This window comes from Eupeodes corollae, chromosome 2 (assembly GCF_945859685.1).
Source record: "Eupeodes corollae chromosome 2, idEupCoro1.1, whole genome shotgun sequence".
In the NCBI taxonomy this organism is placed as follows: Eukaryota; Metazoa; Arthropoda; class Insecta; order Diptera; family Syrphidae; genus Eupeodes; species Eupeodes corollae.
This window is the reverse complement of record NC_079148.1, coordinates 52523651-52538485: the sequence shown is the minus strand read 5'-3', so window position 1 is coordinate 52538485 and position 14835 is coordinate 52523651. Positions and strand designations below refer to the sequence as shown.

General features: G+C 31.7%; 1 protein-coding gene across 1 annotated transcript in view; it reads right to left on the bottom strand.

Annotated features, from left to right (window-relative positions):
* Positions 1 to 9352, bottom strand: part of LOC129944913 (uncharacterized) — a 10177-nt gene extending 825 nt beyond the window's left edge. Inside the window, exons 1-6 of the mRNA XM_056054573.1 lie at positions 9343 to 9352; positions 9056 to 9279; positions 8081 to 8339; positions 7414 to 7610; positions 7210 to 7354; positions 7014 to 7147 (exon numbers count right to left, since the gene is read on the bottom strand). Of these exons, the coding sequence (XP_055910548.1) occupies positions 7014 to 7147; positions 7210 to 7354; positions 7414 to 7610; positions 8081 to 8339; positions 9056 to 9279; positions 9343 to 9352 (969 nt within the window). The remainder of the gene's footprint in view (positions 1 to 7013; positions 7148 to 7209; positions 7355 to 7413; positions 7611 to 8080; positions 8340 to 9055; positions 9280 to 9342) is intronic.
* Positions 9353 to 14835: the final 5483 nt, after the last annotated feature.

The window sequence follows — 14835 nt, the reverse complement described above, 5'->3', positions numbered from 1 at the left end:
CTTAAAATAAATTCTGTTTAATTACGAAGGGATTTCAAATAAAATAAACAATTTTTTTCCTGTATGGATAAGAGAATGTGTAAAAATAGTTCCTATAATTTAGGAAAATGCAAATTCAAACTAAGTATGATGAGCCTTTATGCGGCTCCTGCCAAAACTGGAATGAATGAGTGGCTAAGGCTCAGGAGTATAGACGATCTTAGGTTTTCAACTCCAAACACTGGAAACCAAGGATTTTTTCCATGGATTGTAAAATCCTAATACCCAAAAAAAGACTCAAGCAAAACAATGGAAATATAAGGTGATTTTTTAACTATTATCTTTTTCGCAACACCACTGGTTTAAACAGCTGACACACGTGTTCGTGTTTTGTTTCACTGTCAAACATCTTCAGTTTAGTCTATTATTTAACCATGAATTATCTTACAAATTTTACTATCAAAATGTGTGTCTCTTAAGAAAGTTCATTCGCGCGCTTCTTCCATTTTATGGTCCGTTTAATCGGCCAACAGAAGCGGCTGCTGGGGCTTTTGTCACTAAATTTTGAAATAATTTTATATTGTTAGACCACAAACACGTTTACGTACAGTGCGAACTGAAGAAAATATCGCAGCTGTATGGCAATTTTCAATATCTGCCACAAACATAAGTTTTCTCAACCTTATAAAGACTCTCTTAAAATTTACCAGCAAGCCCTGTCATCAGCCAAAAGACAAGGCTAGAGAAAATATTGTCAATCAATCGAAGACATAAAGAACTCCGCAAGGCTCAGCAAAGTTTTATCGAAGGAACATTGTAATCCTTCATTTCTAAAAAAGCCTGATGGAACCTGGACAGCCTCTCCAGCCGAATCTCTTGAGCTACTGATGAAGACGCACTTTCCGGGTTGCGAGAGTGATAACCCCGAATCGCTTGAAACCACAGAGCTAAACGTAGCTCATGTGGAGCAAGTCAATTCCGTTATAACCAGAGAAAATATTTTGTGGGCCATCAATACTTTTTCTCCATATAAATCCCCAGGCATGGATGGCATACTGCCAGTTATGCTTCAAAAGTTGCATGATGTGGCAGCTCTATGGCTGGCACAAGTTTTCAAAGGATGTCTCCTTCTCAAACATGTGCCCATGTCGTGGAGACAGGTCAAAGTAGTTTTTATCCCGAAAGTGGGTAGGCGATGTCACGAATCCGCGAAGGATTTCAGACCAATTAACTTAACATCTTTTGTGCTTAAAACCTTGGAGCGCATTCTTGTTTACCATATTAGAGAAATCCTAGTTGGACGACCTCTCGAAAGCTCTCAGCATGCTTATCTTAAGGGCAAATCTACGGAGACTGCCCTCCATGACACCTTCCTACACATAGAAGGTGCTTTTAACAACGTCCATACCGAATCCATAGAAGAATCGCTCGTTAAGTCGGTGTAGAAGACTTCATTCGAGAATGGATTATTTCCATGCTCAGTGGTAGGAAGATTCAAGCCACTCTAGGCAATACAATCGCCTCTTCCATGGCTTCTGGTCATGGATACAATTCTCGTTAAATTAGAGAGATGTGGAGTGAAGGCGGTAGCCTACGCGGATGATTTGGTGCTATTGGTCTCAGGAAAGTACACCTCTGTGATTAGTGAAATCACGGGGTCAGCTTTGAAGAAAGTTAGCAGCTCGGCCATGAGTTGTGGACTAGGAGTTAACCAAAGTAAAACTGAACTCGCTCTTTACCACCAAAACTAAAGTACCGTCCTTCACGCTATACCTCGACTCAAGGGTCAAATCCTATCATTGTCTTACAGTGCAAAATATTTGGGAGTTATACTCAACCCTAAACTAAACTGGAAACTAAATATTGAAGTACCTGTTAAGAAGGCCTGTGTTGCTTCTACGCCTGCAGTAAAACTTTCGGCAAAAAGTGGGGACTTCAGTCGAAGATGATTTTATGGACGTACACAGCCGTAGTACGTCCTATCTTAACATATGGATCGATTGTGTGGTGGCCTGCTCTTAGCAAAGTCTATAATATTAATAAGCTAAAGAAGGTTCAAAGAACAGCTTGCGTGGGCACCACAGTTGCCATGCGTACTTGCCCAACGGACGAATTAAACGTTCTTTTGGGTCTTCTACCAATTGACCTTTTATTAAATACATAGTTTCCTACAGCGCTATTAGGCTGAAGGTATCAAACAGCTGTTTGTCAAAACCTTATGGTCACAGCAACACAACGAAATTGTTTCCTTCAGATATTATCTCGGTAGACACTGACTACTGCACTCCTACTTTGAACCTTAGTAAGGGTTTTAAGGTTATTTTCAAATCCAGAGAAGATTGCGAGGATGACATCGTTTCGATAGGTTTCGACACAACCATCTTTACTGACGGCTCAAAGATGGAGTGCGGAGTTGGTTCTGGGATCTTTTCTAAGTCCCTAAATGTATCTAAATCCTTTAGGCTTCCTGACTTTGCTAGCGTTTTTCAGGCTGAGTTGCTGGCAATAAGAGAGGCATGTAAGATACTTAAACAAAGCCCAAACCAAAACCGAAATGCGGCTATCTTTACAGACAGTCAGGCAGCTGTCAAAGCCATTAACTCGGCCACATCCTCATCCAAATTGGTCCAGTAATGTTGCGTAAGCTTGCGAGCCTGAATATTAACCTCGGTGTCACCCTGATCTGGGTTCCGGGCCATAGTGGTATCGTGGGAAATGAATGGGCTGACGAGCTAGCCAGGCAAGGATCGGCCCTTCATAGCTCACTTGCGGAAATGGTTTGCATTCCTCTTGGTGCTATGAAGAGTAAAATCTTTTCTATCTACCAAACTGAATCAAACCGAAGGTGAAGCAATTATATATATATAACTGCATTATATCTAGGAAGATATGGCCCACCTATAATAAAACCCGTACAAACGATCTTCTATGCAGGCCAAGGCAAGACATAGCCAGGATAGTTGCGGTTTGTACCGGACGTTGGCCTATAGGAATTCATGCGAAGAAGTTGCACTGAGAGAACGAATCGATTGCGGCAAACGAAAAAATTGCCCAATCGACTTTTTCGTTTGCTGGAGAATTTTTCATTTTAGTTTGCAGCAAATTCTTAAATTCTTTTCCAGTAAACATTTCATCGTTTATTGCAAACAAATCGAATGTTTGTATCAAATAAATAATTAGGTTTTGCGAACAAGTTCTTACTTTGTTGCAAATGAATCAAACGTTTGGAGTGATCGTTTGGCTCGTTTATGACAAAAGAAGTTTCAAGTTGTGGCAGACGGATTACTCCCTTTGAAGCAAACTATTTATTTATTTATCACTAACGAAATGTCAAGTCGTGGCTCACGACCAAGAGTTTGTTGTGAACGAATTGCACGTTTGCTGTTGAGACATTTTGCGTTTGATGCTACCAATTTTCGCGGTTGAGGCAAACGAATCAAGGAGTAGGTTCAAAGGAATATTCTTTATACTTACATTAGTTGCAACCGTATTTTACGATTGTGGCAAAGAACAGGACCTTTTGAGTGGAACATAGAATTTGTTTGATGCAAACAAATAATGCGTTTAAATCAAATAAATCATTCGTTTCGGTTTGAATTGTATGCGTTTGTCCTGCACTCCTCTGGCAAATCTGCTCTTTGTGCTAAACAAACTAAACTTTTACAGAAAACGAATTGCGTTGCTGTGCCAAATGAATTATATATTAGTTATTTATCTAAAAAACGATCGACTCAGTTGCTATTGCCCTCAATACATTTTTATTTCAGGTAATTACTGTTGATTGATTTTGACAATATATTTGATTCTCTTACATATGTACATACATATGCATCTTTTACGTATATTTTATCTTGCCATAGCTAACATTTTTTCAACATTAAATTACTAAATTAATTATGTATTTTGGGCACTAACAAGTGCATAAGTGTTTATCAATTCAATAATTCGTTCTTAGATTTTTTTCGCAACACAATTCGTTATTCAGAACTCTAGTTTATTTTATGACACTAAAATAGAGGTTATACAGATTCAACTACAAGTATTCCGAAATCATTAATTTCAAGTTACAAAAAGTCCAATTATATACAAGCACATTTTCTATTCCACATATCTATTGATTCAAATATATAAACAAATTTTTATTTTGTAACTCCTGTTTTATTAAAACAATCAAATTTTACTTCACATATATGTATAGATTTGAAGTTAACAATTTAAATTTCATTTATATAAAGCTATATATTCAATAACTCACGAAAATAATATTAACATTATTCATAGTTAAAAATAAATGAGTCAGTTTTTTAGATAATAGTCTATGTTAAAAAACAGTTCTTATTCAAAGGAAGATTATTTTTTATATAACGAAAAGATTAAGTAAGTTTAAAAGAGACACTAAATAATATGTGGATTTTTAAATTTAAAATAAAAGCTGAAGAAAAATATTTGCCAGAACACTTATTATTTTAGGATAAAAAAAATGTTCTGCCATATGGCGAAAACAATGTTTACAAGAAGTATGAAAGTATTGAAGAAGCTCTAGATCGAAAACTGATTATTTTTTTTAAAATTTTGTAAGCAAAATAATTATTGTCGAAACAAACAGTCTCTAAATATGATAAACGCAAATGAAATGTTTTATTTGCTTTTACATCATTCAGCCCTATCATGAATTCCATCGTAATCGGAAATTGTACGAACCCCGAAAAACTGTATCATGAAATCCGTTCGTAGTGGAAAATCTCATACAATTTTGAATTACGAACGGATTTCATGATAGAGTTTTTCGGGATTCGTACGAATTTCCGATTACGATGGAATTCATGATAGGGCTGATTATTTTCTTACAGTCCTATAACTACAACCAATTTCTCTTTTTATAAAATACCTTAAAGAATTATAAATTAAACTTTCAAAATATTATCCGATGATTTGAAATTGAATTTAAAAAATTCAGATGATTTTAACTGAAAAGTTGGGCTATAATCGTGGAAATTTAAAAAATTTCGTTTTCATTTAATAATAAATTTTAAATTTTGAATTGATGTTTAAGTATATTTATTCTTTTTCTTGGAGTAAAACCACATTTTTTGAAAGTTTGGGGTTTATTTTCCTCAAAAGTTCAGTTGAATTAATGTGATGTTTCTTAAATATAGATACAAAAGAGGTGATTTTTGTGTTATCGACCAAAGTTGAATATTTCTATTCGACAATTCAGTTGTTGCACAGGAAAAAAATTATATTTTAAGATAATGTACTTTAAAACATCTCTAAGGTCATAATAACAAACAACTTCTAATAAGTCATGCATACAATATCTTAATATAATATTTACTTTTTTAGACTTCTCCAAATCGACTTTATGCTGGACGATACTTGGTCAAATTTGGTTTTGACATTAAAGATGTAGATTTGAATGAAAGTCCACACAGACGTGCTTTCAGCAGGATATTTTATATGTAATGCCTGATACATATAGAAACATTGTTGGACAGCATCAAGAGGATTCTCAAAGGCATATTTTTTATCCGTTAGCGTTACATACGCCTTCAAACAATTAAATTCTCCCACAAATATAATTCGTGGTTGTAGTCCGACATTGCTATTTAATAACTGTCTTTCGAAGTCATCAGCTTTTCCCAAAGTCTACAAATTTAAAATAAATCATTGATTTTATATGTATTCGATACTTATAAGGCTATATTATGAATTGAATGTTCAAATCTATTACTAAAATGTTTGTTAGAGTTAATAGGCTTTAGGGAGAGAGGGGCACCTTTGAACGTGGGGTACCTTTGAACAGCATTAATAAAATCTTATTAAAAAAATATTTGAGAGCGTAAACCAAATTATTATCCTGGTAATACTGTTTTCTCTTAACGTCAACGGCTTTCGGTCATCTTTTTAGTAGTAGTTTGAAAGTAGCTCGGGTCGAATGTTTTTATGTTGCAATTCTAACTTTTTATTTTTTTCTTTGTAAGAGTACACAATTTTTTTAGTGAGCTTTTTTATGTGTAAAATATTGTTTTTGAAGATGAAGGTTCCTTAAGAACCATATTTAGGTAAGTTTTTTTATGTATAAGTATAAACAAATTATTAAAGCTTATTTGTTCCTGACAAGACACGTTGGGGCAAGTTTGAACAAATCGGTCGGGGCAGGTTTGAACATGTTGAACAATAATAAAATGTTAAGTTTTGTTGGCCAAATAAATGAGAAAGATGGCAACATGTAAAACGTCAGGTTTTTAAAGAGGAAACCAAATTCGTATAGGTTTTTTTATCCTGATGTAGAAGACAAGTGGTCTGTTAGTGGCATAGAAATAAAAGCTAAGCTGCCACCACCAACTAATCTTCCAGGAACATCGCGGACAGCTGCGATAATGACTTTTGCTTATGACTTCTCTAAATTTAAATTAGGTTAATGAGGTACTTCTTGTTTATATACAAAAGTTTGTTTCGTTATATTTAGGTAATAAAGTTATTTGTGAATTCTAGCTTGTATGCCTATTTTAAGTTCTTTAGTTTTGTTTATGTTATATGTATGTTCTTACCTTATTAAAGTGATTTGTGAATTATATTTAATTCATGTTAAGTTTTTGTATCTCTTATTTACAAAATAAAACTAATTTATGTATTTTTTAATAAACCAAAGCGTGTAAAGTCTTATTTCAGGTAAAAAATTTACATAAAAAACTGCCGTTCAAAGGTGCCCCAGCTTAGTTCAAAGCTGCCCCACTTGGGGGGCACCTTCGAACATAAGGACCTGCTTCATAAAAAAAATAATAATTAATCGAAATTTTCGTAATACGAATAGAATTATGCGTTTAAACTAAAGCTTAATTCCATTTCTAAAATTGAAAATAAGTTACGAATCAATTATTCAAAAACATAGGTTTTTATGAGAGTTGGAAGCAAAAAGTGTTCAAAGGTGCCCCCCTCTCCCCTATTTATTGCAAACTGTAACACTAATTTTAGCAGCAAAATATTGTCAATTAATTTTTTTTAAAAGAATGTCCATTCATTTAAGTACTCACTTCGAAATATAGAATAAATTTTTCTTGAATTTCAAGTTTTGACGCCTTAAAACTTTGTTTTCCTTGCCTGGCCTTTATTTTTGTTGAAGGAAATAAGTACGGTAGTACTAGAAGCCCAATAGCTTTTCTATTTTCTAAAAAAGAAGTAACGTTATAAACAGAACAAATAAATATTGACAATAGTATTTGGTTGTACCTTCGGAACAGTTTAGGCTTGCAGTAATCCACTTTTTAACGGTAGGATCCTTCAAATGGCTTCCATTTTCTAAAACCTTATTACAGATTTGCCAATCTATATTTAAGGCAATGTCCGGGTGCAACATTTTTGAGTCTTCTAAAAACTGTAAATAGAAATTCAGTTTAATCACAAATAAATGCTTTCAATTTTAAATGCACTCACTAATTTGAAAATATTACTGTTGTTGAGTATAAAAATTGGAAATTTAGCGAGGTAATCAGCCGTTTCAACTTTATTGTCCTCCAAAATGTTCCATCTTACTGCAAAACTTCTTTTCCAATTTTCAAGAACTTCATCGAATGGTTCGTTATACTCTTGGATAAATTTAAAAGCTTCGCAGTTGTCGTCGCAAACATTAACTAAATTGAATAAGCACATATTTAAAAATATACACTAATGTGTAAATGTGTAAGCGTTAAAACTTCAAATCGTGCAATTTTGATTGAGCAAAAGCGTTATGTAAAATTCAAGGCGTAGGATCTCGACATGGAAACTTCGAATTATTTTTTTACTACAGACATATATAAAACATAAATGTCGTCGATTTTCAGTGCACCTAGGTTAGAGCTTAGTGAAATACGACAGTTTTTTAAGTTACAAAACAACTCACATAGTCCCATAACATTTGTATATAAAATATAAAAATCCGAGGAAAAACCTCTAAATATCAAATTAAATTTCTAAAATTTGCATTGTTTCACCAAGCTCTAATCAAAAAGCTTTGAAGATCAAAGACAATTTTTTTTTAATCAGACGAATATTATATACATATATGTATATATAATATTCAAAATTCACCTGGCACATAATTAAAAAAAATAGTGTATACCTATTGTTGAGTCTAAATCCCTTGATGATTTTTTCGATCTCCTATTAATAAGCCCGGTGCTTGATAGCAAATTTCTATAGTTTGCAAAGGTGTCATATAACTTTCCGGATGCCTTTTGGCCATTAATCGCAGGGCTGTAATATTCTTCTTTTGCCTCAGAAGGAAAAGCTGCGTTTATGACAGAAGCTATATACGCAAAATCATGGCGATTCAATCTGATAAATACATTTTCTATAGAATCATTACTTTTTATTATTTGCTAACACATATAATTGAAGCCCAGTTAAGAAAATATTGAAGATTCTCAAAAATAGTTCTATTGGTTCTCATTATTTGTTTATGGAGTTTGACAATAAGCAACCGTCTTAGTATACTATGATATAAGAAAATTATAACTGAGAGTTAATAGTGAAGTGACATACGACTCATTTTGAAGTTCTTTACTGAGCTGCCCTTACTATGTGTTAACAGGTTTTTTCTTACTCCAATTTTAAGTCATCCTCCAGTACAATCTGTATCATAAGCTTGCTAAGCTTAATTTTTTGTGCATTAGTAAAAAAGGCATTCTTTTCAAATTGTCTAAGCAGGATAATAAAGTCTACGTGTTTATATTTTTTGAGTACCTATATTCCAAAAAGAAGATAAACAAACTATGCATAGATATATATAAAGATATAAAACACATAATTTGGTTCAACTGTATATGTTTATGTGTATGTATTATTTAAAAACCCAATTAGATCACTTTTAATTGCTAAACAAAATTAAGTAAATGTTAACAAAAACTAGTTTTCGGAAACGATACAAGCTATTTTTTAAATGTATTGTCACTTACATAAATAAGGGAAGAGAAAAAAAAATATATAGTATAATTTAAAAAAAACATATTTTTAACTTCAAATTGGAATGTTAAAGCCCTTTGCTTTTTTAAAATAGAAAATCGATTAAGTGTTAATAATATTTCAATATTTTTACCTCTGGATTGATTTTTGTTACAATAGTTGATTGTACACCAAATCTTGAAATGTTATTCTTCAAAGACGTTTCTTCTTGAGGAACTGTATTTAAAATCGTGATGTTAGGTCCTTGAACAGACTCTTCTAACTCTTCTACAGACTCTACAAACTCTATTGATTCAACAGATGGTGATGGTGCTATTTCATCACTATCAATTATAATCAAAGAACTTCCTTGGGATCCTTAAATTTTAATAAATTAAATTAAAAAATGTAAAATTTTAAATACCTAATATTGAATAAAACGATACGCCATACCTTCGCTATTCAATTTAAGTGTTGGGAAACTTTTGCTTTTGTTTTATTGTAAATATTTTTAAAATTTCGGATTAGACGGAATTTTTTATTATGCAGGTATCTAAAACATTTATGCTATTTTCCAATTTCTGAACGAAAGAATTAGTAAATTAACTGGTCCTAAAAGTTATAGAAAAGTCAATACAACCTGAGTTTAAATCAGAATTTAGAGATTGAGCATTCGAAAATGGACCTACAAAACTTAAAAAATTGTGAAGTCTACTAACACATAGAAAGTTCGGCTTGGCGTCAAAATGTACGGAGAAAAATCGATCATAAATTCTTACTAAATTTTACCTGGTATTTCATCAACGTCATGGTCCAGCACTCCTAATGTCCAGCCTGGAGAAGATTTAAACTGCATTATGTAATCAACGACGTCTTCGTCAGCGATATAAGCGGAAGCTTTTGCATCGTAAAATTTTATATTTCCAACGATGTCGAATTGATCTTTCACTTAAAATAATAGAAAATAGCCTTTAGTGTTGAATATTATGATTATTTAAGTAATTAATACTCACCAGATTTGACTAACTCAGAGTACGTTATTGAATTTGATGATCCTTTTATTCGCACTACCGAAGATAATCTTTTGTACACGGCGGTAATAAAAAGAAGCATACCTCCTTAATATACTTAATAATATTCAACTGAAAACAATTTTATTTTATTGATAAAATGAAATTTGAAATAATAATATTTCACTGAAAACAGAAATTCACTCTTTCATTACCACTGCCAGACATAAAATGAAAATTATTTGCTTCAGCGCAGACGGACACGACTCAACTCAAAGGTTTTACCGTTTTAAAAGTATTTCAAACTGATGGGCAGTGTTGCCGTGTGGAAATTTAATGTACATCTTAATCAATATTTTCACACATACGCCTATTCAAAATATTTGTATTGCAAATTTTTTTAAAAGTACATATGAATATATTTTAACTTTTCTCAAAGTATTAATTAAATACAAAATAAAGTACACACTTACTTAAACGAAATCCAATCATTACCTTCACATATAGTTTTGCTTTTGTCCATACAAATTTTAATTTTTTATCAAATCAAGGCTTGATAGTGTTTTTGGTTATAAACGTCAATTGCATTTTAACAAATTAGCCACACAATCTTATAAATACACATTTCTAAAATCATTTATTATTTCGTAAACCATTTGTTAGCACATTTACTAAAATGTATGTATATCAGACATGAATGGACACTTAGTTATTTTTTGCCGTATTTAATAATATCTTGTGTCCACGCACGTCCATAGTTTATCGTTAAAGACAATTGAAATTTCATTTCTGTTCTAAAAAGTATAAAATAAATATAATTTTGTTCTTCACAATATTTCTGAACAGAGGTAACACTTATTTTACATTCGTTGGACGATGCATCTGCGACTATAGAAGCAACATAAGGCATACAATTAAACGCGGTCTTTTTTGGCATAACACCCCGTCCACACAGTAGATAGTTTTTCAGACGATAAAAAATGAGTAGTTTTAATTATAGTTCGATATTTTTCAAACTCTGTATGACGAAATTAAATTGTGACATGCAATTTGATATAGTTTTTTTAGTCCGTTTGTTATTTTATCGCATAAGAACTTATTTTATTAAGTTTTACAAATCGTATTATTGAAAAAAGATATTTGCGGCGGTTGTTTTCAATTTGGAGGTCTACTCTAACAAAAACCGAGATTCATTTTCATTGTAAGGTATTGCTTTAATATTATTTAAAATTGATTCGGAATTTAATTAGTTGTATTGGAATACATTTCTTAAATTGGAAAGGATTTTTGGTTGACAAGAAAACCACACAAAAGGAACAAATTTCTTCGGCTGACTTATATGGTTTTCCGACTAAATTTGAGATTTATGAAATAAAAAAATCAAGAATGTAAAACCAATTTTATAATTTTGGCATAATTGTTTTATACCATACAACATGTCATTTTGATTTATATTTGAATCATAAGTCAATTTTTCATCATTTATTCATATTTATACACATAATTAGTTTTTGCATTATTTTCAAAAGAATTCTATTCAAAAAGTGCTTTTCCGTACATGAAATCTTTAGAAAACTAGTGCGGACTTACCTTTTTGGCGCGAATGAAACGCATTGTATGCATGCACGCTATACTTATATTACTGTCTTTTGGTTATAATTCAGTGTTGCCCTTGTAACAATTATTGCAGTTTTACACTCCATATGATCAAAAATTATATAGAAAACCATTACTATTTCACAGTTTTAAGTTCATTTAGAACTTTAACGAAAATGATAATTATCATAAATGAACTTAATATCAATAAAAACAAATTCCAAGAAATTTATAATAAATAACTATCTCTCTTCTTAGAAAATATACGTTCTATTTTGTAGATTTCCGATTAAAGCAAAAAATAAACTATTACTCCAAGTCTTTTTTTAAGTCTTAAAATGTTATATTTTTGTTATATTTATATATAATTAGGATTAAGAGGAATTTTTATCTTTGACATCCTATCAAAAGGATTAGATTTTAAATGCAGTAACAAGCTGGGTTTTCTAGTTATCAATTTGCATTAATTCTTTAACACAAAACCGTTTTTTGTTGGACTTGTAAAATAGTTCATTAAACAGTGTTAGTGGACAATGAATACAAATATTCTGGTCCTAACTTGTAAAATCAGAAAAATGTATTACCTAATTAAATAATAAAAACCAAGCAAGGTCACTTTTTTGCAAAATCTTATATTGATCAAATTGCTTCTAAGCTCTAAGGTAGGTAACACTTAATTCTATTTGGTTGCACGAGAAAGAAATGATAAAACAGTGATGATACATCGACAAAAAATAAACAAGTTGAACGATATTCAAATTTTCTTTGTAAGCATAGGTAATGTAATTGATAAATTGTAATATAAAATATGGTTCAAACAGCAACCTTTTTGATCTGAAACAATGTAATTCAATTTGTTGTTGATACATTTTACAGCAAAATCTCTTCAATAACTCTTATCATGATTAAAATTTAACCCGTTATTTGTACTATTTTTGTCAGTTGTAATAATCAGTCGGGATAGATTTTTTATCAAAATCAGTTCTTTGTTTTTGTTGAACCAATTTTGCTTGCGCATATAGTATGTGCCTACGACTAATAAAGTGGGATTTGTTTATTGTTTTTAAATATTTATGTAGCATCACTGTTTTTCATACGAAGATAAGAAGCCATCATAAAGGTTTCCCTCCCAAAATAATTTCAATTATTGCATGCATGCATATGCGTTGTTTGTTACCTTCGTTTCGTTGCTTTCCAAAATTGCGGTTGAACGGTAAACAGTAACAACGACGTGTGTGTGTGTACCCATCCGACGACGGCGATGACGATTTACTGTTACTTGGGTGAGTTAAGTTAACTTTGTTTTTGTTTTTGAGAAAACTGATGGGCAGAAGCAAAATATAATATGGCTGATTTCTGCTTTTAAGAATGCTGAAAGTTTATTTTCGTAAGATGGTATGTTATGTTTTGCATTATGGGTACATTAGAGGTGGAGGGTGTTTTTTGAGCCCGTAGGAAACCTTGGTAGGTATGCAGATATTACTTGTAAATTTGAATATGAAAGTAATTTTTAAGTGTTTAATTACTATAAAAATATATATGTACATATGTAGGTACATACATGGGTATTCGTATTTATTATAATCATAGAAGAAACAAGAGAAAGATATTTACATATGTACATATATTTATATAAATGCTTTTCCTCTGTTGAACACAACTTTTCTATTTTTTCATTTAATATCATTATGTATCTTTTCAAAAGAAATTAAGTACCTAGCTACTTATAAAAAGTATCATTTTAAACAAGACAATTTCTATTTGAAAAAAAATTATGAATTTTCACATTGAATTGCAATGTTTATTTTCTAGTATTTTTGCAAAAATTATTTTTACACTATTTCAGTTCAAAATTAAAAATAAATTATTTTTGCAATTTCTTCTGCAGAAACTCAAATCCATAATAATTTATTTGTCTTAACTGCTTAACGTGTTTGTCTCAAACTTGAAATCATTTTTCCCATTTTAATAGAAAAAGAATTACCAGCAATCATTTATTCGTTTCCAAAAAAATATATTCCCTTGCTCTGTCCAAATCTTAATCACAAAGTCTTCATTCATTTGTTGTAATTGATCTGTACATTTACATTAAAAGCGAACATTTTTGCAACAAACAACAATCTGAAAGGTTCTTTGCAAACTATTCATTCGTTTGCTGTAAACAAAAACAGTTGATAGCAAACAACAAGTTGTTTAGATGTGGGGAATGTATACGTTCACCGCAATGAACTCACCAACAATAAGCTTCAAACGAATGGGTTGTTTTGCAATATGTTTGCTATTATCGAATTATAATTTGGATCAAATGAAATTCATTTGTGACCAATGAAATTCTTTTGCAGCAAACATTTTAACTTTCCTGCAAACGATTTTCATTCAATTCAAACGATATTCTTTAGCGACAAACGAAAATAAAAAAATTATTTCTCTGAGTGTGGGTATCTCCTATAACACCTTTTGCCGTAGCTGTAGTGACCAAAGATAAAGTGAAACGATTATCCATTTCCTCTGCAAATGTCCTGCTTTGGCAAACACTAGAATGAAATACTTTGAAAAAGCATTCTTTCAAGAACTTGATGAGCTATCTGAGACAAAGATTAGAGACCTAATCTTTTTTCTCAATGCGACAAAATGGCTCTAACATAATCGCTATGAAGCTTCTCTATAAATCTATCCCTTTCAATCAAAGGTCAAACGAGTTTTTGTATCAAAACGGCAGCGCACTAAAGCGCTAATTGGATCTCAGGCTGGGTTGCCTTGAGATCGCCATTTCTACCTACCTATAGGCCAGTGATGACCATCAATTCACAGGTCTACAAAAAAAAATTAATTTTGCAGCTGATCTTATTTGTACTTTTTTTACGCTAATTTTAAAACTGAAAGAATAGTACAAGAATATAGCTATAGTCTTGGAAAAGATTAAGTATCACGAACATTGATGGGTTATTTGTGTTGATTTAAAAATGGTTAACTTCCTCCTTGGACAGCAAGGTGGATACACAAAATATCCCTCTCACTGGGTAAAAACAGACTAAAGAGGGAACATGGTTGTTGGAGGAATGTTGTTAATAAGCCACTTTATATAAAACTTGGCTAAATGACCCAATTTGTTAAGGCTCTAGATAAGGATTCATCATGTTTTCAATTCATATCTACAAAGATGAAAGGATTAAGCCTTGAAAAAATAAAAGCTGGCATATTCGATGACCCTCAAATCAGACGGTTAATAAAGGACACAATTTTGTTGAATCTATGAATGAAAAAGAGCGAAAAGCGTGGACATCTTTTGTGTCAGTTAGGAAACAAGAAGGCTTCAAATTATAATGAT